Below are 27,681 nucleotides of genomic sequence, written 5' to 3'. Positions count from 1 at the left end.
ACATGTAGAACACAAAGAAAGAAAGTTAAACCTTAGTCTTGCCAAAGAGAGTTAATACCCTTTGGGTTGCATTGAAAATAGTTTAATTTTTTTAAGGGAAAGAAACTAATATCTGACTCACATCAAATGCTAGCTGGAGATTCCAATACTTTAAAGCCATCATGCTTTTCAAACATAAATTTTTTAGTAGTTGACTGATAAAATTTACACTTACCACTTAATCCGTCTGAGAAATGGCTATTTTGGGAAGTAAACTACTTAACCATCTCAATTTCTTTTATATAAAAAATGTGACGATTGGTTGAATTGTATTTAAAATTAATCTGAATGTTACTAAATTCTGTAAAGTGATTCATCTTGATGCCAAAATATGAACTAATAAGTGTAAATCTAATTGAAATTACATCTGAAAATTACAATTTTCTTATTGTATGTTTCTGTTAATGGTTTTAAAATTCATAAGAACATAATATATCAGTAACTTTCCTAATATATAGTGTCTTCATGTGCTATGTGTTCAGGCGCAAATGAGACAAAAGAAGAGGAAGATGATGAGGAAGAAAGTGATGTCCAAGGATTTCTCTTTGGAAAGTTAAAGTGAGTTGATATAAATTATAATTAAACTTATTTTTGGTTCAGGTTCCAGAAAAAAAACCAAGGCTTGACTTTTTTATAGAATTGGTGAGTGTTATGTTGGAAATTGCTTTATTTGCCACATGTGAAAAAATTCTGATTAATTTTTTTGTGTGTGTCTTGTGAATATAAAGATGGAACACTTGTTTGTTCTGTTCATTTCAGTTTGTTGCTTTTAGTTCTCTAATTCTTTTGAAATGTATACAGTAAACTATTTTAGTACAAAAATTCTGTCTGGGCAACAGTCAAAAAAACTTAGAACACCATGTTATCATGTTTGTATCTACAGTAAATTGTTGCTGCTACTTCTGTTTTCAGATAACTAGAATAAAAATGTTGGTTTTCAACATGCAAGTAGTAGCACAACAAGTCCAAACCTGTCTGTTGTGTCTACGTAAGGTGTTTTTAAGATGAATAGTCGTTCATTTCTTAGAGTTAAGGAGTGATATTTCTAGGAAGATGTGCTTATTAAGTTGGTGAATCTGTGTTGTGTTGTATTCCAGCAGGAATTCTTATATTTAAGTTGCAATCTATTAGATGAAATTGGATGCTACCCTACCAAGGGCCCCTTCCAGTCCTCCATTGATGAATTCATTTTGTGGTTGCAGTCATTAAAAGTGCTTCCCTTTTCCTGTCACAGATCCATGCAGTGAATCATAAATTTTGGTGGTCTTTTTTCTTCAACAAGAGACTCAAGAGTGTCTTACCTTCTCTAGTGTAATTTTCTTTCTTATTATTTAAAGCAAAAAGTAAACTTGTTTGTAGATATTCTCACCAAGCTGTAAGTCTTCTTGGAGTTCAGAGCCACTAATGCTGTCTAAATTCCTGAGTGTTCATCCCCTTTCTGCCTTTTTAACGTCAACACTTTGAGATAAAGTGCAACCAGATCTGTGGGCTTCCATGTAGCTTCACCTATGTTTTAGAGGCATTCCACAGCAGGTAATATCAAATGCTTATGTCATATCTTTGAGCTTTTTTTCTTCTTGGATTGTTCTAGGTTTAGCTATACTTAGATTCTTGATGTTGCGCTTCAGTTTGTGAAGCTGTCAGATAATTATTCAGAATTTTTGACATTGTTTCTAGACTCCTGCTTTTCTATTCTTTTCATATTGGAGATGAAAGAGATGTTTCAGTAATCTGTAAATTGTCCCTCAGTTGTAGCCATGTCAAAGGTTGTACTTTTCTCAGCTGTGAAATAATTATGAATGTAAGCAGAAGACATAAAATCTTAGAAATATAACTATTTGATAGTGCGAATTAACATAATTCAGTCTCACATCATGAGTGGGATACCCAGAGAAAGGTAACTTTTCTCAGTTGGCTTCATGTGTGTTTTATTTTGTGCCTACATTGACCATAGCATACATGAGAAACAGAGGACCAAACATCAGTAATAGATCTTGGCTGTGGCTTCTGGCTAGATCTTATTTGTCAGTTGTCTTCCATTCACAGAGGAATTGAAGATCTGAACAGAAAAAAAACCCTAATCATCAAGATAAACTTGCAAAGGCCACAGTAAAAACAGTAATTAAAGAGCTCAAAACAAGTTACGAGTTTGCTATTTCATAGGCAGATTTCTAGGAGTACGATGTTATTTCTGTGTGTGTTATGAAGAAGAAAATTAAGGAATCTTCTATTTTTGCTTCCCTTTTCAGCTGAGTATGCTTTCTTTGAGGAACCTAGACTACATTTTAATTTCAGAACAACAGTCTTCATCAGTGATGTTTTTCTTTTTCTGTGAAGAACAACTGCTAATATCCAACAGCTAAAACATTAGGAGGGAGGGATTCCTTGTGAAACTTACTAATATCTAAAATAAAATGTGAAACATTACAGAACTTAGTCTTACTGCTTTGCGTGCCTGTTTTTTAGCTGCTGTTTGCTGCTTGCTCAATACTTCTAGTAGAAGAATCTTTAGAAAACTAATGGAGATTATTTGGTGTCTGAGGGTGTCTTGTAGCAGGCTGGAGTCTTTGCCCTCAAGACTTCTTTGCCCAATTGTGTTTAAAAAAAACCCAAAATGTAGCTAAGCTTTTGGGCATCATGATCTTCAGGTCTGACTAGTGATTTGTGTGCTTAGTAGCTTGCTTTTGTCAGTGATGTTAATTTATAAAAGATGTGCTCAACATTGTCTTGCCTACATCTTTTGTGGGTAATACAGATTAACTGTAACTGTGCACAGAGTTTGTTGTAGTAAAGTTAGGATACAATCATGTATCCATTATGCTATAATAAAATAACTATACAGTATCCTGTATTGTGTGTTAATACTATGTAATCTTTGAGTTCATTGATTCCATCAGAATTTGTTACAGGGTTTGAGACAGATCACTGCAAAACAATTGAACTCTTTCTTGTAATTAACTGATTTCTAGTCCTCAGAAATCACCTCTTCTCACCCTAAATCCTCATTTTTGTTTTAAGAATGAATTAGAATTTTAATTCTTGCTTGTTACCCCAAAGATACCATACTAGCTGTGAGCAATACTGTGGATAAAAGTAGTTGTTCATGGATGACGTTGATTTTTGCCTTTTAAAAATAATGTTTTATTGTAGACAGATGCATCCTGATTTGAAAAATAATCTAAAAGAGTTTAAAAAACATCTAATTGAAACTACTAACAACATGGAACCACTGAAGGTTTGGGAGCTACAGGGTATGTATTGCTTTTTTCTGAATTAACATAGTACTCTGTTAATTTCTTTATGTTGATGTATCAACATTATGATAAAAGCTTTTTTTAAAGAGAAATATGGTTTCATTAAAACACAGTATTTTATGAAGTATTTAAAAACAATGTGTTGATATCTTGTCTAGCATTATATGCTAGAATTAAAGGAGCATTGAAGTAATTTGATAAGATGGAGAATCATTACTACCTTTACTGATTTTAAAGACAGAAGCAGCTGTAAAGCTTTGATCCCTTTAGTGTCTACCTTCAAAAGCCAGTAAAAGGTCTCTAGTGGTAGTCTTTTCTGTGATGTCCTGGCTGTATAAATAAAAAATGAAATTGGTGCTGCTCCCCAAGCAACCAGTTCATACAGTGTTGAAAGTAATTAAGTATTAGGATGGTGTTTGTTCAGTGCCAGGGAGACTGGTACTGGCTTGTGATAAGTACATTCAGAGCCTCTTCAGGCAGTGGGTCTTCAGCCCCTTCTTTGTATGGTACAGTCGTTTTGATACTCCTACTCCTGACATTACTGGGTACTTTCTCTAGTTCATTCTTAATGACTAATTATAGTGGCTGAGTTAATGGCTCAGCTACTTCTGATTTCCTTTAATTAGCTTCCAAGTAAAATATTAACTAAATTTAACCAAAATAGTCCAGCTATAGGGTATACTTCTATTTATAAATGACTCTAAACACCATTCAAGAGTTGCCTTTCAACAGCCTCTATGTTTTAGATAACTAATTAGGTTTACTATTCATAGTGAAAAATGGTGCAGAGAGTACCAATGTGGTATTCCCTTTAAGTCATTGCTTTATCTGTGTGAACAGCCTCTTGATCTCTAGTGCTTTGTTAGCTTTCAAAGCATACTTTAAGATCTGCTTTATGCTCAGGATTATCTTTTCCCCAAGATGCCCTACACTGCTCTCAGCTGTATTAGGGTGCTGCAAGGGGAGCTCTGTCAGTGACAGTCCCTGACCAGAGGTAACCAAGGTTTGCTTTGCTGGGATTTGAATATTTGTACTTCAGCTGTTCAGCATAAAATGGAAAAGATTAACAGTTTATGAAGGACTTTAAGTGTATGTCCTCAGTGCACAGCAGGTAAGGCATCACTATCTGTAGTAACATAAGCAATTGGGTATTTATTCACCTGATCACAGCTTATGTAGCTGTTGAAAGGGATCTGAAACGTTCTTTTTTGAAAACAGTGTTCACTTAATACTTTTAACAAAAAGTATAAAGACACACCAAATGAACATTCCACCTCTCAGACTTGCCTTTTTTCCCAGCCAAGGTGTACCTTATCAGGCTAAACAAGGAATGTGTGGTGGTCACTTTTCTTCAGCCTTTTTTCTTTTTTTTTTTTTAACCCCTAATTGCTTCAGAAACACGTTATAAAGTTCTGCTAGGCAGGATACTCTATGACTTTCTGCCCAGCGGTTTTTACTACACGTGGCATCAGCTTTCCTCAAACTGGGTAACCTGAGGCCTTCAGTTTTTGCTCAGGCGTCTTATCTAGCAGATTACGAGGAAGCATCATCATTGCCCTGAGGTGGTTAGGCAGACTGTATCCAAAGTACATTGAAGCATATCATGTATTACTGCCTTGCCATATTGATTCCAAAAATGGTTTTTTCGCAGTTTCATGTACCAAGATTTTTCATACCCAAGTTACGCACCATAGAAGGCTAACTGAATTTCATTGTTATTTTCCCAGTGGGTAGTCAAGTGATTTATAAATTGTCTTGATATATGAAGATTTGCTTCATTCTGAGAAAAAGCATAGAGAGAAAAACGAGATCCCTTTAAAAATTGTGCTACACACAGGGGAACTGAAATTTGATAGTATATTGGCCTTTCTTTCATGGGTTTCCATTTTTTTCTTCCTGTGAGATTGCTGCTACTCTTGAAAATTGTACTCCTCACAAGCTCAGTATAGCCTTCTAAATTTAATATATCTCTTCTCTGAAAATCTTGTGAAGTTCTAGAGCTGGAAAGATCTTATTTTTTGCTGCAGTTACAGGTGTCTGTACGTTGGTGTGTGTATCTGGGTTTGAGCATGAGACCCTTGTGATACCGGCATAATACTGCATTATGAATTGTCTGGTTTCTTCAGTATGTTTTTGTAAACTTAGAAATTACATGTACAATGTGTATGCTCAAGATGGCAGAGCAGAATTCTGTAGGAAAGCCTGAATTTGGTTTTTTCCAACTTTTAAATGCCCATCTTTTTGACCTTAATTTCGTAATCTATTACAATGTATAATTGAAAAAAAAATATTAATAGTGAATGTGTATGTATGGAACAGTTTTCTGATTGTGGGCAGTATTAATTGAGAGTGATATTTCCAGTGATTTTATATTTTTATTTTATTTTTCTCACAGATCTTAGTTTTCAAGCAGCTGCTCAAATTATGTCTGCCCCTGTTTATGGTGCCTTAAAAGTAATGAAAGACATAGCTCAGAACTTTCCAGTAAGAGCCAGGTAAGATACTTAAGCTTGTTTTCCAAGTACTGTTTCTATGTTTGCGTTTTAATTTAATGACAGTAATACAGATTTATATCCAAATCTTGCAGTCAGATATTCGTGTTTTACAGCTTGCTAGCTTGATTCCAGGCAGTTTCATTGAGCAGAAAATAACTCCTGGGAGAGCTCATGATTGGTTTCTTGAATGTTTCCTGTCTGATGCAGAAGGTGCCGTGAAGGCATCCTTAATCCTTCACGCATTTATGGTTGAATGCCCTGTCCTCCTGGCTTTTACTGGAGTGATGTTTTCCTGGGCGGAAAATTCTGCTGAACTAATAGCAGATCTGCTCACTGTAGGAAAAGGCAAAATTATATTAATAAATTTCATAGGGGATCCACACACATAAGTTCTAAGCACAACATTGCTGACAAGGTTGGACCCTGGCAGCTGTATGTTATTGTTCTTCCTGGGGAAGATCTGTCTCCCATAACAGATTATCTATATTGATCTTTTATTAAATAAATTAATATCATTTACCTCTGTACTAATATTAAAAATTGCTCTTCCTGAAAGCCAATTGTATTGTAATTGAGAAATGCTTTTCTTTATATTTAATAAGTGCTTCATGTAATCCTATCAGCAATATTGGCTTGAATTACTGTATTAAATATGATGCTAAATAGGATTCTTAACTCAGTATGCTTTCACATTTTATAACTCTTGTTTAATTTTCAGTGTTTCATTATTATTTCTGATTTTGTTAGAGAAAATCTATGCTGTAATGGAAAACCTACCTTTGCAACATCTTGTTTCAAGGAAGGTGCGAGTTTACACTTAGATTAGCTGTCAGAAAATGCAGCTTTCCATTAGAAGATAGTGGGAACATACATAATGTTAAACTGCAAGGCCGGTTCTGTCCTTTAAAGGACAGGAAAAAGTCAGTTTGAAGTATGCTAGGTGACATTTAAATCATTGATTTAAGTCATTAAATTGTAACATCCCACTCCAACTCCTGCCATTTATTTGTGGCATTAGAGCAAAATTTACTTACTCTTCAAACATTTTATTTTATGGGTAAAAGTATAAGAAGACTTTAGAATGATTAAAACGGGAATTATTGTTCCAGTCCTGTATGATATATTCTAATATGCTAATCTAGCATGTTATTTTTAACAGGAGAGATTACAGATACTTAAATAATTTATAGTTAGTAGGTCTGCATTGACAACAAACTTGAATCAAAGGGGCATTGTGTACAAACAGCGACCAAAATATATTTCCTCAGTAATCTAATCATGCTTAACCTGCTGAGTCAACAATACTAGTCTGGAAAAAAACCTCCTAGAACAAACAGGAAATGAAAAACCACTATTTAATCACTTTAGATAACTAATGATCATAATAGTAATATTTGTAAAATGTTTAGATTTCACATAGTTTAGATATGAAAACCATTTTTAATTACGGAAATCTTGGCTTGAGAAGATGGTATAAAAACTTTAGAACTATAGTTACGAAAACAATTTAAAAAAAATCATATTTGCCTTAAAAATGGGGGATTCGACCATAAAAATGAATATAAAACTCCTCTGGAAGTTTTTCTCACTTTTGAGTGTCTCAGTATTTCCAATTGAAAAGTTAGTCTGAGGTAGATTTTACAAAATGTCATCAGATATAGACAGTGTATCAACTGATACATGTTGTGCTGACATTTTGCTAATTCATTTTATACAATTAAAAAAGATAAAAAATACCCTATATGTATCTATTATTTAGTAATGCAATAATAAGAATTACAATACTTTTGTTTCTTGCTATTCATTTGTCATTCATGAATGTTAACATTATGAACATGTGAAAAGTTTCCTTTTTTCCACCAATATACACAGTATAGCTACATGCTCTTCCAGGTAAGAATAAAGATGCGTAAAATTACGTGATAGAAAGTATTATGACCTTAAGGTTATACAAGAACATTCCTACATCATGTAGAATGATAAATAGTATCCTTTTATTTTCAGGCAGTAAAGTGTTTCTCTCTAGTAAGTCCTTAGCACTGAATACTTAAAAAAACATGCATAAAAATTTGTGAAGCTTTGAACAAATGACTGAACTCAAAATGAATATGTGTCTTTCACAGGTACTTTTAAAATTGTTACCTCAAGTTCCTAGGGTGCCCTTCTCAAGGGGTTGATTATCACACTTTCTCCTTAAAATCTTCCTAGAGTCCTGCATCATCAACTGTCATGCATAGAAAAGATTCTTTAATTTATTGCTTTCTTACTACCAAAAAAGCTATCAGTAAAACTTAACCTTTTGCTTACAAGTGTTTTACTTCCTTGCTAACAGTTGGACCAGCTTTGTGTTCTCCTTTCCGCCTTTTTATTGTTTTCATATTATTTTTCTTTCTGCATTACTACTCTAAGCTATTTCGAAAGGTTCAGGTTGTTCTTTTTATCTATGCGTTTTTTATCACCTGTGTATGCAGAATGAAGCATTGACTCTGAGAGTTGCAGGCCCTACTACTATTTAAGTTGAGTTTAGCAGGATAAAAATCAAAGTTTTTTTTTCTGAAGTATTTTTTACTTCAGGACTCTCTACAACTATTGCTGTGAAGTCAGAATAATAGTTGTGGTGGTACTGCCATGCATTACATTTCCACCTCACTATGGAGGCCTTCTGTTAAGTAGCTGTTTTGCCTATTGACTAAGAAAATTCTTAGTGATAATTCCTGTCAATTACAGATGTTCTTTTAATGACAAGTTCTGTAGTGTTCCTGAATTATGTCTGTAGCTGGTAGAAGGTCCCTTAAAGCAGTGTCCTACCTAGTCAGCTTTTGATACTTTTGACTTCATACTGTTTTTTTCCTAATCCTTCTCCTCCATTTTCCCCAAACTTAAATTTGGCTTGAGACATTCTTTTCTTTGTACTCTACAATTTTTTAATACTTTTTTAAAATCCTAATCAGCAATGTTTCTTTTTCAACAGAAATGCTTATATTTTCTTGCTTTCTGTTCTACAATTTTTTATTTCAAACTAGTGAACACAAAGTAATATAATACAGTATAAAATATCTTTACGTAGTATTGAATACTTACTATATTCTTTACATGCATGTTGTACCTAGCAGTATGATTATAAAAGCTTTATGAGAAAGAGTTTAGATTAATTAAACAGTAATAAGCAAGTTAAGCTTGTTCTCCAGTGATTACTGATAATAATACATTTGAATCATGTTGACTGTTCTTTAGTGCTGTCTTTGACATCAGATTTTAAGTTACACCATTCTTACTTTGAGTCAAGGAAAGCTCATCAAGTATGGGTTGATATAAATACAGCTCGTTCTTGATCCTCTGTTGCCCTTTCATCACGTGATCCAGAAGGGATTCACAGTGACAAAAATAATCTGGCAGAATATTTAGAGTGTGTGAATGGAAAAAGGGTATTTAGCTGTGATGAATTGTGTAACATTTCTATACAAACCCTGGAAATCAAATTGCACTTAACAAGTAGTATCTTTGATCACCTGGGAAGCTTGAATATTTGTTAAAAATAAACTGATTTTATGTCATATTTCTGACATACTGTGAAAAATGTGGCGTTTGCTAGAAAATCTATTCTAAATCAGTTTCTTTTTGTTGGGAGGTGAGGGTTTATGTTATTAAATTACTACTTTATTGTCTGTTAAGTATTGAAGTTGGCTTAGTGACATCATTCTCTGTTAACTTTCAGGTTTAAGATTACTGCAGCGTTTTGTAGTTTCATACAGATTTACTAAATCATGTACAATCAAGTTTTGGAAAAAATATTTATGTAGGCAGCTAGAGTATTTATTTTGGCATTTATTGGAAGAATCAGATTTAGGTTAATATGGTTGAAGGTTTCTTAAAACATGGTGAGATTAATTTGCCTCTGGGAGTATTTTGTGATAGCCTAGTAATTATAAACCTCACATACAATACATTGTGGTAGAGGAAGTTAGTCTTCCACAATGTTCTTAAAAGGTAAAAAAGACAAATCAATGGATTATATTCTAAAGATAGAATGACTAAGGAGGCTAAAATGTTGATTGTCTGTGAATACGTAACATTTTCAAGGGTCTACATCTGTAAATATCTTTTCTAATCTCAGCTAATTTTAAAGTGGTCGTCCTTTGCATATTTTCCCTGTCTTTGGTGAAAACATCAAGTTGTATCCTTGGCCACCTGTGCTGTAATGTTGAGTAGCATGGAGTTAGTAACATTAACTTAAAATATACAAACACGGCATGCATTTAGGTAATGATTTAGATGATCAGACAACTTCCTTTTTTTATATACATGCTATTTTTCTAGAAAAAAAAAAAAGAGAAAAGATTGAGAGTCTTAAACAATAAACTGATAATATTACTTCAACAAAATCTAGCCTAAATTTGAAACCTGGGTTTTTACTGGAGTAACACAGAAGAAAATATTTGTTTTGAAAATAAAATATTTATGACACTGCATTACTCTTCTTTTTAAGTCTTAATTACAGCATTCTTCAATTGCAGTGCATTGGATATGGTATTAAAATAGATATTTCACATTATTTAATGCATTTTTCAAAATACAGTGGTTGAGTGATAGAAATATTTTACTTTTACAGATCACTGACCAGAGTGCGCGTAGAGAAGAAAATGCGAAATGAAATAGAAGAAAATCAGAAGGTTTGTATCTATTTCTTCAAGTGGACATTTCAATTACTATCATATTACTACTTCTGGAGATTTTTGTTAGTGTAGCAACTTTCACATGGTTTCTATTGGAGAAAAAGAGCTATTTTTTTCTAAACATATTTTACTAAATAAATAACGTTGAAATACTCAATTCCATTTTTTCACTTTCTGCTGTTCTTGGTACCCTTTCCTGTACTACTTTGATGTTACAGAATTAGGCAAAACCAAATTATTTTTACAGAGTTTTGTGTTCGGTCATAAATTGTGAGCTGTGAGGGCAAAACAGGTCTCAGTTAATTTTTTTAGAGCTTTGGTGTTGAATCTAGGCCTGCTGCTTATATTATGGTCAGCACATGCTAACTCTGAGCTTTTCACACTCTCAGAATCAAGCATACATGCAAACTATTCTGAAAGGTATTTTGAATTGTCATCTATGGTAGATGGTGGTTTTATTTTCATCCTTGATGCACTGCATCTTTTGTGCCTTGTGTGATGCAAGGAGTGATTGTTCACATGATTTTGAGTGATGTGAAATGTATCCTGAGATGTCACTTCGCATTTGTTGAGTTTGTGACATCTGTTGTATTTTTCGTCTCAGTTGAGAGTTTGGATTTTTTCTTTCAAGTTGAGTGTTAAAATGAAATGTTAGCCACCATGCTTTTAGGACTGGTCACATGAAATGACATCCATAGCACTGTTCTTAATCTTGATCTTCAGAACATGTATTTTCATATGGTGTTAAGACTGACCAGCCACTGCAGTGAAAAGGATTTGTTTCTTACTTATGGCACTCCTGTACTGCTGCAGCATTTCCATGTGTTGTTTTGCTTTGTATCCATTCATGCTTTTTCCTCTTGCCTTGCCAAGAGTAGTATATCCAGGGGAATGCCTTTCCACTTTCTTGAACAATGAAAGTGTACAATGTCCCTGTTGCACTAATGCAGCCTTCTTGTAAAGAGCTCGTCACCTCTATGGTAGCAAAAATTTCAAAATTCACATAAATACTAGAGCTCCCCACCATGCAAAACTAATGTATGGCTTTCCAGTCTCGAGTATTTCCAGCCCAGACAGTGACAGGCTCAAGTGTTAAGTCCTTGTACACAGTTATGCAAACAGTTACATGGGGCTGGTTTTGTCCATAGGTGATTGTGTGTGGAACCAGTGTATTGAGAATACATTTTTCATATCCCAGCAGTTCAATGTCTTGAGCCCTTCAGTTTTCTTGTGTGCAGGGTGAATGCTTGATTCTTGGGTTTCCACAGAGGTCTTACAGTGGGCTGAACATTATGCAGGCCTCTTTGTTTTCTTGCATTAGTGTGAAATCCCTTAGGTTTTGCTCAAGGGAGCAAATCGGTATCCGTACCTTGCTTCATTGCTTTCTCTATACAGCTGAGGTACACATTTTCCTGTGTCTCTTTGTTCTTAGGGTTATAGTAAGATAAAGCAAAACAAAGCTTGAATGATCATAGTGTTGTTCTCAAATTGCAGATCTGTTAACACGAAAATCAAAAACAGCTGCTTATTCAACAACCACTTCTCTACTCCAAAACAGAGGTGTATCAGGATCTATTTGTCTGTTCTTTCTAAATATAAGGGTTAGGAAAAGTAGCTAAGATTTGGTTTGAAATTAATATGTCTGCTTTTAGGCATATCTACATGGTATCTAAACTCCTGTTATGACAATTAATACGTAGTCAATGGACATCAAAACTAATTCAGCTCACTTAATCATGCCCTGCAAAATAACCATTGAGTTGCCTAAACCTGAATGTCTGAAGTCATTTGAGATGCCGCAGGCTATCCAAGATAGCCACGCAGGTCTGGCAGATGTGTCCACTGGGACATCCATTCCCTTCTGTCTGACCTGTGCTTTCCAGTCCAAAATGCCTTATCCTGGAACAGATGACATTGGATATCTATGTGGTTGGTCAGCTGAGTCACTTCTATGATTCTGTGACTCTATTAAATACATTAACTATAAGAGGATCTTAAGCACCGATCACACGAAGTTTAAATTTCATACTGCATCCTACCTATAGGCCTTTAGACAGCTAAAAGCTAAATTCTGTTCAATAAAAGTTGGGAAACTTCCTGAACACTGCTGCCAGAGCACAATAAATTGGCATGTGCGTTCTTGAACTGCAGTACATCCATCTAGCAGCAGGAGAGATACAATCTCATGCTGTGTGTAACTGGATGATTCCCTCTCAAGATAATGAAAGTTGAATAGGAAATGCAATGGGAGGAAATAAAGGTATTAAAAGTTGAAAGGCATGTGATGATTTAGGTGTAGTGAATTGATGCCTAACTAAGAAATACACAAAGAACTGCTATAGATTAAAAAACCAAAATATCTCATTAAATGCAACTCACAACTTCCAGTGCAATAATTTGCTGACAGTTTAGCAAGAAGATACTACAGGAGTACTGTCAGTGTTAAATTCTAGTTTTGGATGCTTAACTACTCCTTCCATCCAAGTTGTTAATGGCAAATGGATGCTTTTCTGAACAATCAAATGCCTAGCATCAAAATTGTATTTGTATGATGAGCCTCAGCTCTGAGTCTGCCGTTTTTTTCGTACTGAAGGCTTTGAAAAGCTTTTACACTCCCATTTCAATACCCAGTGGCTGATAATTTTTTTCATTGTTCTTGCATTCATTTTAGTTGTAGTCTTTCTCAGTATCTGTGTTTACATGAGTATCTGGGCTTACAGGAATGACCAGTAAGCTTTCAGTAGTGGTAAGACATTTTTTATCCTAAATGCTGATTTCAGTGCTTCAAGGAGAGGGCCTGTTCTAGCTGATCTCACAAGATCTGCATAAGAGCTCTGAAGGATGCTGGTAAGATTTCTTGAGACTGTAATCCTCTGCATATGTATTGTTTGCTCTGTGAGTTCAGTGGCATTAAAAGGGAGATTTTTCTGTGGTCACAGTACTTTGTGACACAACACTGGTTATTAAAACTGTAATCCAAGTTGGATTTCCCAACCACAGAAAAATTCAAAGTATACCTAGGACTTTGGGTCCTTCTCTGCCTGGTGCAGAGAAGTTTCATCACTGTGTGTCTGGCTGTTTAATTTTGTCCTGTCTGCCTCTTTTGGTTGTATCTTAGGATCAAACTCTGTGTAGATAAAAATGATCAGAAATTTCACCTGCTGCAAAGGCACTTGGCATTGTTAGGCATCTTTGAATTTTGGCTGCTTAGGTGTAGAGTGAGTCCTTGCAAGAGCATGTAATTCTGTGTAAAACTGTGATAGGAAAAATGTAAATGCCAGACACCGGCTGCTGCTTCTAATTATTGTATTAATGGTTGCATGAGGTTTAAGACAAATATGAAATCCTGCACTTGGGCCAGAGTAATCCAAAGCAGCAGTTAGTTTTAAAGAAGATGGAAGTCCTTCCTCTTGCGAACCAAGTTTCGGGACATACAAAACCCCCACATCTCTGTAATTTGAGTATATGATTGGGAATAAAGTGAGTGTTATGAATTAGGAAAGTAATGAAATTATCTCCTGCAGGAAGCTTACTGTCATGTATTTATGCTCCTCATTTTTGAAAACTCACTGGCATCCATCTTTTAGATGCCTAATAAAATTGTCATGGAAGATAATAACTAAATTAAAAAAAAAATCTGGTTATTTTTTAGCATTAATGGGATGCAGCCCCTCCCAGATCCACAGTATTCTTCACATTATGTCTGAGTTTGAATGTATGTATTTAGATACTTTATAGTAAGCATAAGTAATTATATTACTCTTCTGTAAATCTACATACAAAAAAAATAAATGAAAGCACTACAAGGTTCAAGTTACACTACTAGAATAAATTAAATTTACAAATTTCAAAAGTTGTTTTGGACTTTCATAAGCATTCTTTCTGTCTTACTTAAGCTTATCACAGCTGCATTTTTCCTTCATGGAGAGCCCTGTCTTTCATATGCAAACGTTAGGTGCCATTACATATTTTCATTTTGCTTTGGGTTGTGAAAATGTTTGTTTACTAAGGAATGTGGTACCTTTTCAATGAATGATGAGTAGAGTGCATATACATTGGATTACAAAAAGCTTCAAGTAAACTGTTGTCTCATGTGGAGTTGCTCTTGTAATGCCACAAACCAGTTAGCTTTGACTCTATTTACACTTAACCGTGTGAAAATAGCCACAATACTTTAAAGATACAACATCACTTTCAATGTTTTCCTGTTTTTTCTCTCATTTGTTCAGTGACAGGCTTATAAATGGAATAATATACGCAGCCTGAGTTGCTTGCTCTAAGTGTGCTTTTGTTAAAAGTATGTTTTTTGTTCTCACTTACTCTGTTCAGCAAGTGGGAGCTAAATGGGAAAAAATATCTTTCTCAGTTTGCTTTTTTTCTGCATGTTTTTCGTGCTTTCCATTCCTCTATTGGGAATTAAGACAGATCTGGAAATCTGACTGCTCCTCATGGGGTGAGTTGGAATAAACCTACTGCCTTGCTCCCATTACTTACCTTGCTACAGCCACCATAGACTGAACAACGTGGTGCCCTACAGCTCTCTGAAATAAAATAGGGCGTACTTTACTCCCCAAATACTTTCCTCTTCTCTTTGTTTATTGTGGATTATTTTTTTCCCTTCTTTTCAAAATAAGGATATGCTATATTATGCCTTTCTGATCTATGATTTTTCCAAGGTCCCTTTGTTACATGGGATTGTGTGTTTCTGGTCTGTCTTTCCTAATTCCCTGTAACAATTGCAACTGCGCAATTTCTGGAGTTGTGAAAGATGTTAAGATATCGAGAAAGCTAGTTTCAAGTGGAGGTCTGAAGGATACATGTAAGGTCTCTGTTGAATGGGTATGTAGGAGTCACTTTTCAAAAAATTACAAGCCATATTTCTGTGTGTGTGTATCTTCACTTTCTGTTGGCAGACATTAAAGATGTGTCTTTGTCTCTCCCTTGTACAGGTAGGGACACTGTAGGTTGTTTAGGGGGAAATTATCAGGTTTTTTCATTGGTATTTGTACACTGAAAGTGTGTCAAATAGCACTCATGGAAGTATGTTGTCAGTATTTTTATCAAAAACACTCAGCTAAAAGAAGAAATTATGTGGAAAATATTTAATGTATCTTTTGCAGAAGTAAATGGTTTATATATATATGGTTTTTATATATTTATAAATATGTATTTGTGCTGACGTATACCTAAATAAGTTAGCGGTAACTTACTTTACAGCATTTTCATGAAATACTTGGAATCCAACCCGGAGAAGCACGCCTGTTTCTAAATGGCCTTCAAATTGATCTGGATTTTCATGACCCATTTAGGTAAGATGGTACATTTTGTTTGAAGGTTATGAGATTACTGATAATACTGAGAACTTGTGCTCATAGTGATTGATAATCTCATCAGTTGCATTTTGGGGGACAATAAATGCTCCAGGAGAGGAAATACGGGTTTACAGTGGTTTTGCTTTGAGTATGAACATTGTATAAGTAGTTGAAAACAGCCTTTTCTCTTGAAATATGTTCTCTAATTTACTTACAATTTTACAACTTGCCATGTAAAATCAGTTTGGAAATGGAAGGAATCCAACGTGTATGTATAAAAAGCTGGGAAAAGCACTTAATAAAAAGTAAGTTAAGTGCTTTCACATCTCTGTTTCTTAAAAATTACAAAAAAATCGCAGGCATAAAATTTAGGTATACAACACCTTGGGTTATTTTTGGCATGTTTCTGAGTCTGTGTCTGGCCACCTTTTAGAAGTTTGTTAATGTAGCACTAATATGCTTTTTGGTATAAGAAATCTTTTTCCAGTTTCTGTAATTATATAATAATTATTTTGGGTGTGACTTGCCTCTTTTATGCGAGCACTCACAAACTGTAAACATTTTCCTTTGAATTCTTCTGAATGTTGGCAACAGACATAACTACTTCAAAATAGTCTTTGGTGGCCTGCAAACTGTCTATAAATCTACTTATGCTAAGGCTGAGGTTTTTTCATGTTCCTATGATTTGTCAGAAACTACAGGTTTTTCATTTTCTGTTTTTTAACTCAAAATGTCTTTTTCTTCCATGCAGATTCCTAAACTGCATTGGGTTTAACATTTACACTTGGAATTTTTGCTTAAATTTTTTTCTCAGCCAGAGTTTTGAGGTGGAGTGACTTGCCTCTTTGTTGTTAATGATGGAAATATTAATAGCACTTTTTAATGATAGCGCTAGGTTTAATGTCAACATATTTTAGAAGAAACCTGTCGGAACAGAGAAAAATCAAAATGAAGCAAGATAGCAATAAAGGCATTTGTAAAATCTTGCCTGCTGTGTTCTGCTGGTGAGCACTTCAGGTTTGTTTCCATTCTTGTACTGAATTTTCAGATTGCAACGAATTTTCCAGAGTTCTGTTGGGTCTTCTGGCAAAGAGTCATTTTTTAGAGGTGTAGCTATGCCTTTCCTTCGTGCTGTTTTCAGGCTTCTGCCACGATGACGACTTAGAGCTCTTTCAGTGTCTCCATTGTTTGCTGCCCGTTTCTCTACACACTTGCAAAGCGTCCTCTTAGGGTACCCATGCCTGGGTTTGTCTCAGACAGGACAGTGCAGCAAGCAACCTTCCACTTTGCTGTCCTGCCATGTCTTGCTGAAGATGGATGAAATTCCTTCATATAAAATAAGTGTGAATGAACAAAACAGTTGTTTAATTGGTTATAATTCTGTTTTGAAATAAGTTGAAGACATCTAGTGTTATTAATTGATTTTGTTGTAAACACTTGACTGCAGGATAATATAAAAATTGGTTTTAATACTAAAAATACTATATTAATTGTCTTTGAAATATTTTTTCTTTTTATGTCACAACAAGAGTTCTATGTAGACATTATGCATTTTTGTCTTCTTGAAAAAGTATCTTAGAGACTCTTAAACTTGAAGGAAAAGTGATGTATGGCCTTCATGAACTTGGAATCCAAGAGGAGATCCTGAATAAATTTATGAGATTACATATACATCCTACAGATGAGAGCTACGCGCTAGATATTCGTCATTCTTCGATAATAGTAAGTAATTAAACATTTATTTAAATATTAACATACTTGATAATGCCACGTAGGGGCAGTATATTTTTTTTTCTGTAATATAATTGAAATACTACACATAAGATGATATATCAATAAGCAGTTTAAAATGTTTTGGAGAGTGATATGTTTTCAATGAATTTTAGGAGTAATTTTCTCTAATCTGTACCTCATTAAAATTTTAAGATATAACGTGTTTATAAGAAAAGAAGGGTGTATCTGAGAGTAGTTGCACACTCACATCTATAGAATTTGATTTTACAGCAATTAATCTAGCTATGTAATATCTTTGTATTATGCAAGACTGCTGAATGTCCTTTAAGAGTATAAGTGAATTGTGGACAACTTAAATATTTTGGTTTTAATTGTCCATTGACTCTGCTTTTTTCCTTCTTCAAAATTTATACAGTTTTTGTTAAAAAGGTCATATGCCAGTGGAAAAGGCACTAAAATACTAATTTTCTTCACCTGAAAAGAACCGTATTTCACTCTTTTGTTTGCTGAGGCTTGCACAGAAAACAGTAGAAGAAAAAATTGGCCATATATTAATTAGTTATTTTGATGTATCTGAAGTGCTGGTGCTGCAGATTATAGATAATACTGTAATTGTCTTACAGGATGGTTATGCTGTGTTACACACATCTGTGTGATCTTTTCTTATGACCTCTGTATTGTGAAAGTAGTTTCCACACTTGAAAAAATTATTTTATTCACATCCTGATACAGAATACAAGTGTGGTTTTTTCCTTTTCCATCCATTATTAGTTTTATTAAGTAATGCGTATAAAAACTCTGAATGATTTGATTAGAGAGAAGTATTTTAGAAGCTATTTTCTGTTACTATTTCAAAAAGAAAATTTCCAGGCTTTCCATGTGTTTCAAAATACCTTGATTTGTACATACATATTTTACCCACTGTGTAATGCATTTTTTTAAATGGCTGCCTTTTTAGTGGGTTAATAATATAGAACAAGATCACAGCTATAGCACATGGCCTGCAAGCTATCAGGAACTGCTAAAACCCTCATTTCCTGGAGTTATACAGCAGATTAGACGCAATTTATATAACTTGGTAAGTTTGGAGAACTTAATTTCTTTGCATACTATATGTGTTGATATGTGGACAGACAATTTATTGAAAAATAAGTATGCTGTATTCATTGTTAAGATGGGTTGGAATTTCATGTTTTCTATGTGAGTCTGCTGATAGTGAAAATCTTTTAGTCTTGTGAGCCATACGTGATCATTAGTCTGATTTCCAGAAGTAGGCTTGGGCACAGTTTTGTGAGGAGCTTCTCTGTTCCTTTCCATGCTACGTATAGGTAATTCACTACTATCAGTGATTTCTTTTCTTAGTACACTACTGATAAAGTAATGATAACTGTTCTTGTTTTAGAGGTGGTGAGTTGAAGTACAAAAAAAGTTTAAGTTATAAAGCATACTAATTATGATGTCTTTATAGCCTAATTTTTCCTCTGTGCATAGCATTCTGTGTCCCTTAGTAAGCTTAAGGAAACAGCTATTTCTGTTTTAAATTGAAATCTAAATTATGAAAGGTGGCTGTATGAATCATAGAATGGTTTGGTTTGGAAGGGGCCTGTAAAGGTCATCTAGTCCAACCCTCCTGTAATGAGCAGGGACATCTTCAGCTAGACCAGGTTGCTCAAAGCCCCATCCAGCCTGACCTTGACCGCTTCCAGTGATGGGCCATCCACAATTTCTCTGGACAACCTGTTCCCCTATGACACCTGTGCTGTCTCAAGACACTTGTTTCTTCATAGGTAATCTAAATATATGCCTTTTTATTTTAAAATTGTTACTTCTTGTTGTGTCACTGCTACTGGTAAAAAGCCTCTCTCCATCTTTCTTGTAAGTCTCCTTTAAGTATTGAAAGGCTGAAATCGGGTCTCCCTGGAGCCTTGTCTTCTCCAAGCTAAAAAAACTCCAGTTCTCTCAGCCTTTCCTCATAGGAAGGGTCATCCAGCCCTCAGTTTTTGTGGCCCTCCTCTGGACCCATTCCAACAGGTCTATGTCTTTCCCATACTGAGGACTCCAGAACTGGATGCAGTACCCCAGGTTAGGTCTCACTAGAGTGGAGTAGAGGGGCAGAATCACCTCCCTTGACCTGCTGGCCACATTTCTTTTGATGTAACCCAGGATACAGCTGGCTTTCTGGGCTGTGAGCGCACATTGCTGACTCATGTCCAGCTTTTCATCCACCAGTACCCCCAGGTCCTTCTCCGTGGGGCTGCTCTCAATCTCTTCATTCCCCAGCCTGTATTGATACTGGGGTTGCCCTGACTTGAGTGCACAACCTTGCACTTGGCCTTGTTCAACCTCATGAAGTTCACATGGGGCCACTTCTCAAGCTTGTCCAGGTCCCTCTGGGTGGCATCCCTTCCCTCAAGCCCATCAACTGCATCATTCAGCTTGGTGTAATCTGCAGACTTGCTGAGCGTGCAATTGAGGCCGCTGTCGTTGATGAGGATATTAAACAGCACTGGTCCCAATATAGACCCCTAAGCGACACGACTTGTCACTGATTTCCATCTGGACGTTGAGCTTTTGGCCACTACTCTTTGGATTCATGCATCTATCGAATCCATACCTCTCTAATTTAGACAGAAGGATGTTGGGGGGGACTGTGTCAAAGGATTTACAGAAGTCTAGATAGATGACATCTGTAGTTCTTCCCTTGTCCACTGATGTGGTCGCTCCAAGTGACACGAAGTTCAGTATATGAGAAGACAACCAAAATATAAGCAATATGTAATTAAAAAAAAAGTTTTGAATGAAGCATAAGACGTGTGTAATATGAAGTAGATTGCATTATGTATGCAAAGTTAAATATTGGCATAGATGTATATAACAGTTATATTACAGACATCTACAACATGTCATTTAACTATGATCTGAGGAGGTGGGAATGTTCAAAATTTTTACAATTACTCTGCTGCATTTTAGCTACTCTAGCAAAATTATTCTAAAAAATTCTAAGGGGAGTTGCAGTGCAAAGCTGAATAAACAAGGTACCAATGTCATAATTAAATCTGCATAAAGATAATCTACCTATGCAGACAGATCCTAGTTTTAGATTCTGTGCATGCTTGAAAGATCTGATTTTATACTGCAAGCAAGCTACAGTAAGTGAAAGAGTGAATACAAAGATATGTGAGACTGGAAGGAAGAATTCTTTCTCAGTACTCCATTTTTTAATTAAAGTTTTAAATCAATATATTCTGTTTATTTTAGGGTTTTTTTTCACAACAGAAGAGTTAGTTGAAAGAACTAATAGAAGAATCGGAATTAGATCCTTTTTAATGAAATAACCAACTTCATTAATAAAAGGAAGTATTGGCACAGAATGTATCAAAGGAGACTAGTGATACCACCTGGTTTGAAGTTTGATAAATGGTTAAATCTTGCTTTCAGTATTTGGTCCAAGTTCATTAATTCTGAAGTTATTTTCATTTATATTCTTAATGTTTTCTTACAATGAATGCTCTAGGAAATTGAAAACAGTTGGGGTGCAATGGTCCTTTGGAAATTTCTATTCTTGTATTAGATTTTATGACTTAAAAAAATTAGAAGCAGACATAAAGAATAAATATTGCATTGTATAATATGTTTTATCTTCTTAGGTACTTTTTGTTGATCCAGTCCAAGAAGATGCAGGTGACTATATAAAACTGGCAGAATTATTCTATCATCATAATGTACCACTTAGGTAAGGAAAACTGAAAATCTTGAAGAAAAGAAAAGAAGGTTGCCTTCATTTGAATTCGTATCTTTGCCTAGCAGAACAGAAGAAAAAAGGAAGTCCAATGCAACAACATTCTAATAAGACACATTGATTACTCTCTTGTGTTAAGCTTACTTGAGTATTAAGTATTCTTAAGCAAACAAGTTGCAAGGGGTAACATACCTCTGTGTGTGGAAAGTGAACTGCAGAACTCTGATAAAAAATTATCTTGTCAAATAGTCCCACTGGATGCCCATGTGGAGTTGCATTCTAAGTAAATTATTCTTTAAGTAAAACACTATTTGAGGGTATTTTTTCATTTAGCTCTTTCAACTGAGGTTGCTTTACCTAATTTTGTTTTTATATAAATACTTAGACCAAAATAATCTTATCCTCACCAGCTTTTGAATTTCTAAAAATCAGTTGTCTGAGACTGAAGTAGTTGTCCTTTGAGAGAAATAGACACTTCTGAGGAAGAATCTGGTTGATCTGAGATGCTTACTGTAAGAAAAAATGAATTGCTCTCAAAAGTGTCTGTTTATTTCCACAGCTTATAAAAAAGAAGGTTGTCCAAACTAGACCCAAGGTCCAGTAGGATGAATTCCATGTTAAGTATTTAAAATCCTCCTGTGAATTTTTGTTTGTTTCCTCAATAAATTAAAGATTTTCCATTTTCTTTTAAAATTTTACTAGTTCTGACCATTGTTTTGTTTTTCTTTGGGTTTTGTAATTCAATGACAAAAAAGTAATGGAGGACAAAAACTAGTTTATCTGTGCGTTTTCTCACTGTTGTCACTACCTGTGAGACAACTCTGCCTCAGTCCTTAAGAAGAATATAGCCTAGAACCTAATTTGCCTTTTCTGATACATAAACAGTATAAAAGCAGCCAAACTGAGTCAGACCAAGAGACCATGTAAGTTAATCAGTCTGCAATAGCTGCTTAGGGATGATAAGAAGAACAGGGCAACCAGCTATTTTGCCTGGCTGTCAGGTATTTGGAGATCAAAAAATTCCAGACTAAGGTGTAGTTTCTAAATATTTAGCAACCCTCAACAGGCTTCTCTTCCATAAAGTTCTGTTTTCCCCATGAATTCATTTAAAGTGCTACCACCCATGGCATCCTTTTCCAAGTGTTTTCACAGTTGAACTTAACATGGTTTATAAAGAACTGTTTAATTTGTTTTGAGCCAGACTTTCAATAGCATTAATTACTGTCTCTGTAACTCTTTTAATTGGGAGAGAGACTTAGCGGTCTCTCCCCCTCTCTAGATGCCAGTCATCATTTTATAAAGCTTTGCCATATTTGACCACTGTCATTTCTTTCTCCAGGTTCCTAGTTATTTCTTGCCTGGAAGCTGTTCCAAAGGCTGTTTTGTTTTCTGAGTTGGCCTTCTCTGAACTTTCTTAGTATTAATATAGCTTCTCTGAGATAAGAGCAACAGCCATGTACACAGTATTCAAGATGTGGAAAAGCCATGGGGTCTGTACTGTCATACAATATTTTGCTTGCTGAATGTTCCTATGGCACTCAGATGACACAGGACTTCAGGAAAAGTTATTTACGATGATGACATATAAAAAATGAGAGAAGCAATTAATTTTGTAGAACATGGCACATCTTTATGCATTAATTATTATTTATATATATTTTAGAAAACTTGCTGCATTTCTTGCTTTTCCTCTGTCCTTTGGTCTGATGCACACCTGGTTGTCCTGAACATCTGTCTAAATAATTTTATACTGATATGACAGATTTTGTTTTTATAGTCTTAGAATATCTAATATGAAGTGGCTATCCAGATGAAAAGATAACTTCCTAAATCAGCTCATTGAATTATCCCTTGGAAATATGAAGGTCTTCTGAAACATGGGCTCAGCATGGCAGATCGTTGTGTTGTTGTGGTAGTGCTCAATGCATGATGAGATCAGTAGGGGAGTCTCATGGTCTTGTAGCAGCTATGATGGAGCTATATGCTTTGTGGAAACATTCACAAGATGCACAGTGATTTGTGTAGCAGAAGCCAGATTTGAGTCTCTGTGATCCTCCTTTAGAAAGACTGTAATTCCTTTCTTCTGTCTTACAATTTACCTCTTTTCCATGATTGGCATAATTTTCAGTCTTTCAACCAACTGCTGCATATAGAACATGATCCAGTGCTGTCATATGTGTAGTCAGGAATAGGCAGCAACTTATACAGCTGTGTTTCATAGATGGCTGCAATTGTGTAAGCCAGTTAGCACATTATTAAATGTTTTCCATTGCAGTTTGGTAGCTGGAGACACCCCTACTGTTAGGTTTGCCATGAAGTAAATGTCGAGGAAAACAAAGCTGAATAGCTCATTCCGTAGGGATTTTTCATGGAGCAGCTTTTTTGTGCCCTGTTGGGTTTGTTTTGGGAGAAGTGACAGCTAATGGGAGAGGATTCTGCTGCAGACCTAGCATGAATAGCATTATCTGCGGATACTCAGGATGATTCAAGGATGTGTTCTGGAAAACTATGTCAAGTTGATCCCTGAACTGCTGCAACATCAAAGTCTTCATGTAAGATGTCCACTTCTGATTCATAAAAATACCTGGGTTTGGCCATCTTCCCGTTCCTCTCTCCCATTAAGCAAGCAGGCTTAATGTTGAAGTGCAAAGGGTGGAGGGGAGGATATTTATTCTTCTAAGAAAATGTATTGATACCAGACCAGTGGAAGGCTTGGAAATTCTTAGAAGCATTCCAGTGGCTTTGCACTCACTACATTCCAGGTGACTGGCAGGATCCACCTTCCTAGTCTTCATATCTTGATGCAGGCAGCAGTGTTCATGAATAGGCATATATTTCTCCTCTTGGGAATCTGTCTGTTCTACCTATGGATGTACACATAATCTGACCCTTGAGACTCAATGGAAGGATCTTTCTTGTCCTTTTCCTATAGCAGCTGAGATGTGGAACTGACTGCAATGATCAGAAGTCCTTTCCAGTAGTGTAGTAGAGACCAGAAGGATCCTTACGGGTTCTCAGCAGGGAATATAACTTCAAGTATCTTCAGGTTTAACTCTCCTGGTTCTTAAGTCTGTGAAAGACTTTGCGCTTTAGTCATTGTGCCATTATTTGCAGTCTGTTTGATCAGGTTGTATTATTGCTCTGAGCCTGTTCCTGGAGAACATGATCTTCACATCAGTATCTTGGACTTCTGGGCTTTCGAGAGCACGTGACAAACACTTCAGTGACATCTTCATGAGTTATGTGTGCAAATGATGATGTTCAACTTAAATGTTTTGAGTAGACAAACAAGTGGCTGTTAGGTTTGAATTTCCCCTGCTATTGTAGAACACTAAAGCTGTTAGGTTTGAATTTCCCCTGCTATTGTAGAACACTAAATCTCTGTTATGCTTATGCTGTAAAGATAGTGTAGGCTGGTAAATCCAGGATTTTAATGAAAACAGTATCAAAATACTGTTTCCACAAAGAGGTTTCTGGACTTTTTGTATTTTTTCCTATCAAGTCTCATATTTCTGGGGCTTTTTTAATTTATGGAAATGTAGGGAATTGTAGCAGGTGTGTTAAAATTGGTGTGAATGGCAATGTGAGGGTGGGGAAGCCCCAGGAGGTAAAAAAGGCAAGAGAAGGGCTAGTAAGAAGAGCATGTATTGATGACAGGACATCAAGACGCCAGCAGTCTACATGCAGCTAGTCAAGACAACTATTTCAGGAAAAATAAAAGGCAGACAATGCCCAAACTGAAAGAAAGACTCAAGCCATTAAGTGATGATGGCAGGAATGTAAAGTATGTCATAACCTTCAGACAGGTAAGGAGAGAAAGGACTGTGAGTAAGTCTTAATGACTCACAGAAATCTTCAGTGCTGTTAGCTTTAAATGGTAGAAAAGGCATATCCAAAATCAGTACATCATTGGTAATCTAGGCATAATGTAGGAGATCTGATGAAAACTGCGCAGCTGGTATCCTCAGTGTCACCACACAAGGTCATGGGAGCATTCATCCCTACATGCTGGACATACTACTTGAACGCAAACATCTTGTTCTTCTATGGTGGTATTAGAATGTGTGTGAAACTGATACTGTTCTAAAATATGTGATCTTTCTGGTTTTTTATAGAATTGGACTTGTTTTCATTTTAAGTACAAAAGAAGAAATTGATGGCAATGAAGATGCTGGAATAGCTCTGTGGAGAACTTTTAATTACATTGCAGAGGAATCTGACACCTCTCAAGCCTTTACCTCGATAATTAATGTTAGTTCTTTCACAAGAAATCACTTTTTTTTTAACTTACAACTTTTCTGTATAGTTAGGATTTTGCTGCCTTGTGACAACATGATACATTTGCATTTAGTTTACATGGAAGTAAAGTATTAAAAACAAGTATAGCATTAATATACTATAGAATGATTTGCAGAATTACTTTCTTCCTCTAGAAACAATCTTGCTCTTGTCATTTTACCTATCCACAGGTTTCCTTCAAGAATGTAAAAAGGTAGATGCATGCCTTACAGCTTTTAGTATTTTATTGTGAAAATGATTCTGTATTATTTGTGTTAACATCATGTGCCTGTCTTCATGTTCTGTATCTCTTGGAGTACTGGCATTTTAATATCACTTGGGAAATCCTATAAACTTTGAAAAGCCCTTGGTTGTTCTCTTGTATAGAAAGTGAAACAGAGTAAGATAAGTTCTTTTTTGGTCATGATTGAGCTGTTCGTGGGTGTATAAAACACAGAAGTATTTCAGGCTTGCAGCTTGATGAATGAGACGGGGGTTTTGCGTGAGAGAATGCAGGTTCATGTAAAGACAGGAATTTCAGAGATGAGAGATGAACGGAGAGAAATAAAGTGAGCAGTATTGTATGAAGACTCTACAAGCAAAAATATATCAGAGGATATGGTATTAATACATAACATTTTTTCTTACTTTTGTTTTCTATTATTCTGTTCAGTGCCTAGAAACTAATGTCATGGACAAACTCTCAGAGAGCTTAAGATGAAAGTAATTGAAGTAACTAGGAGAATTTTGGAAGAGAAACAGAAATCTATAAGTGTTAGGAACTGACACACATGCCTGACTGTTATCGGTGACCAGATCACACAATATCAATTTACAATATGGTTTTTAAAATGTTGTGTTCCTCTATTTACTTTGTTTCTTAATATAAAAAGGAGAAGGTTATAAATATAAGTAAAAGACAACAAAACTGGAATCAATAAAATATAGGTTTGAGATATTCAGAGATATAGAGGGAAACGTGTTATTCCTCGTTTGAAAAGGAATGGATTGAACAATTTTCACTTCAAATGTCTTTTGTATGTTTGATGAAAGGAATAAAATCTTATGCTGTGAAATAAAAATAGTGTTGGTAAGGAAAAATAATCACTGTAGGGAAAAGTATCACTGACTGATTCAGTCATTACAGTATTCATATCATACATTTTCAGGCAACTACCCATGGTTAGGTAGTTTGTAGTAAGAATTTAGATTCCTTCTCTAATCGGTGGAGAGAAATAACCTTTCACATTCAGCTCACGTAAGTGTATTTCCTTTGCCACTTCAGACTTAGGCTAAAGGTATAACAATAGTTTAATCAGAACAGTGCTCTGATGAAAAATTATGCCTATGTGCGATGGTGATCATTACAAAAGCAATATAAAGCCTGCAATATAGGAATATAAAATTAAACCAATACAAAATTCACTAGAGCCCTATAACAGGATACTTGTTTTATGGTCTATTTACTTTTATTAATTGGGTTTAATTATTATTGAAAATTTGTTAATTTTTTTCTTTGTTATAATTTTTACAGATGTACCGTGAAGTGAATGATGGAAACGTTCTAACAGTAAATCATGTGAAAGATGTTCTTAGAAGCAAATACCCACATGCTGATATTCAGAGTATACTAGATGTTCATTCTGAATACGATGAAGGGAGGAAGGTATGTTACAAGCAAAGTGGTAAGTAGTACTGCAATACACGATTCATTGCATTTGCTAAACTGAAAGATTGCAAAATGGTAAAGATACTGTATTTACTAGCTTTGAGTCAATTTTTTCTTCAGCCACCATTCAGTCATTAGTGGATATGTTGAAAAGATTCCTGCATTATTGCTCTCACTATTGAAATTTACTATTGCCTACAGCATTCAGGATCACAATGTCAAGGGGCCTCTCACTGCAGAAATAGTTTACTTGTGTCTTCTGGGTGAGGAGCTGAAGCCTGTCTTCTAGGGCGAATCATTTTTTCTTTTAATTGTGCTTCCTGATTATAATTTCCTTTGGGAAAGACAGCTATGGATTTTGATGTAAAGGCTATAGAGAAAACATATTTTTAGCTATAATTGTTTATGTAGTCTATTTTCTGCTAAAATAGATACCAAACCAGTTTTCTTTCATATGTCTTCAGCCATGTCATCTATACAAACTTGTG

The 27,681-nt window shown here is 35.2% G+C and overlaps 1 protein-coding gene across 1 annotated transcript in view; it reads left to right on the top strand.

The window, feature by feature from the left end:
- The window catches only part of UGGT2 (UDP-glucose glycoprotein glucosyltransferase 2), an 88,319-nt gene that overhangs the window by 18,063 nt on the left and 42,575 nt on the right, over nucleotides 1–27,681 (top strand). The window contains exons 7-16 of the mRNA XM_056328582.1: nucleotides 522–597; nucleotides 3,190–3,290; nucleotides 5,689–5,788; nucleotides 10,398–10,458; nucleotides 15,679–15,770; nucleotides 17,345–17,495; nucleotides 18,466–18,585; nucleotides 21,155–21,240; nucleotides 25,362–25,497; nucleotides 27,059–27,190. Of these exons, the coding sequence (XP_056184557.1) occupies nucleotides 522–597; nucleotides 3,190–3,290; nucleotides 5,689–5,788; nucleotides 10,398–10,458; nucleotides 15,679–15,770; nucleotides 17,345–17,495; nucleotides 18,466–18,585; nucleotides 21,155–21,240; nucleotides 25,362–25,497; nucleotides 27,059–27,190 (1,055 nt within the window). The remainder of the gene's footprint in view (nucleotides 1–521; nucleotides 598–3,189; nucleotides 3,291–5,688; nucleotides 5,789–10,397; nucleotides 10,459–15,678; nucleotides 15,771–17,344; nucleotides 17,496–18,465; nucleotides 18,586–21,154; nucleotides 21,241–25,361; nucleotides 25,498–27,058; nucleotides 27,191–27,681) is intronic.

Source organism: Falco biarmicus, chromosome 2 (genome assembly GCF_023638135.1).
Source record: "Falco biarmicus isolate bFalBia1 chromosome 2, bFalBia1.pri, whole genome shotgun sequence".
Classification (NCBI taxonomy): domain Eukaryota; kingdom Metazoa; phylum Chordata; class Aves; order Falconiformes; family Falconidae; genus Falco; species Falco biarmicus.
This window is presented reverse-complemented; position numbering and strand designations above follow the sequence as displayed.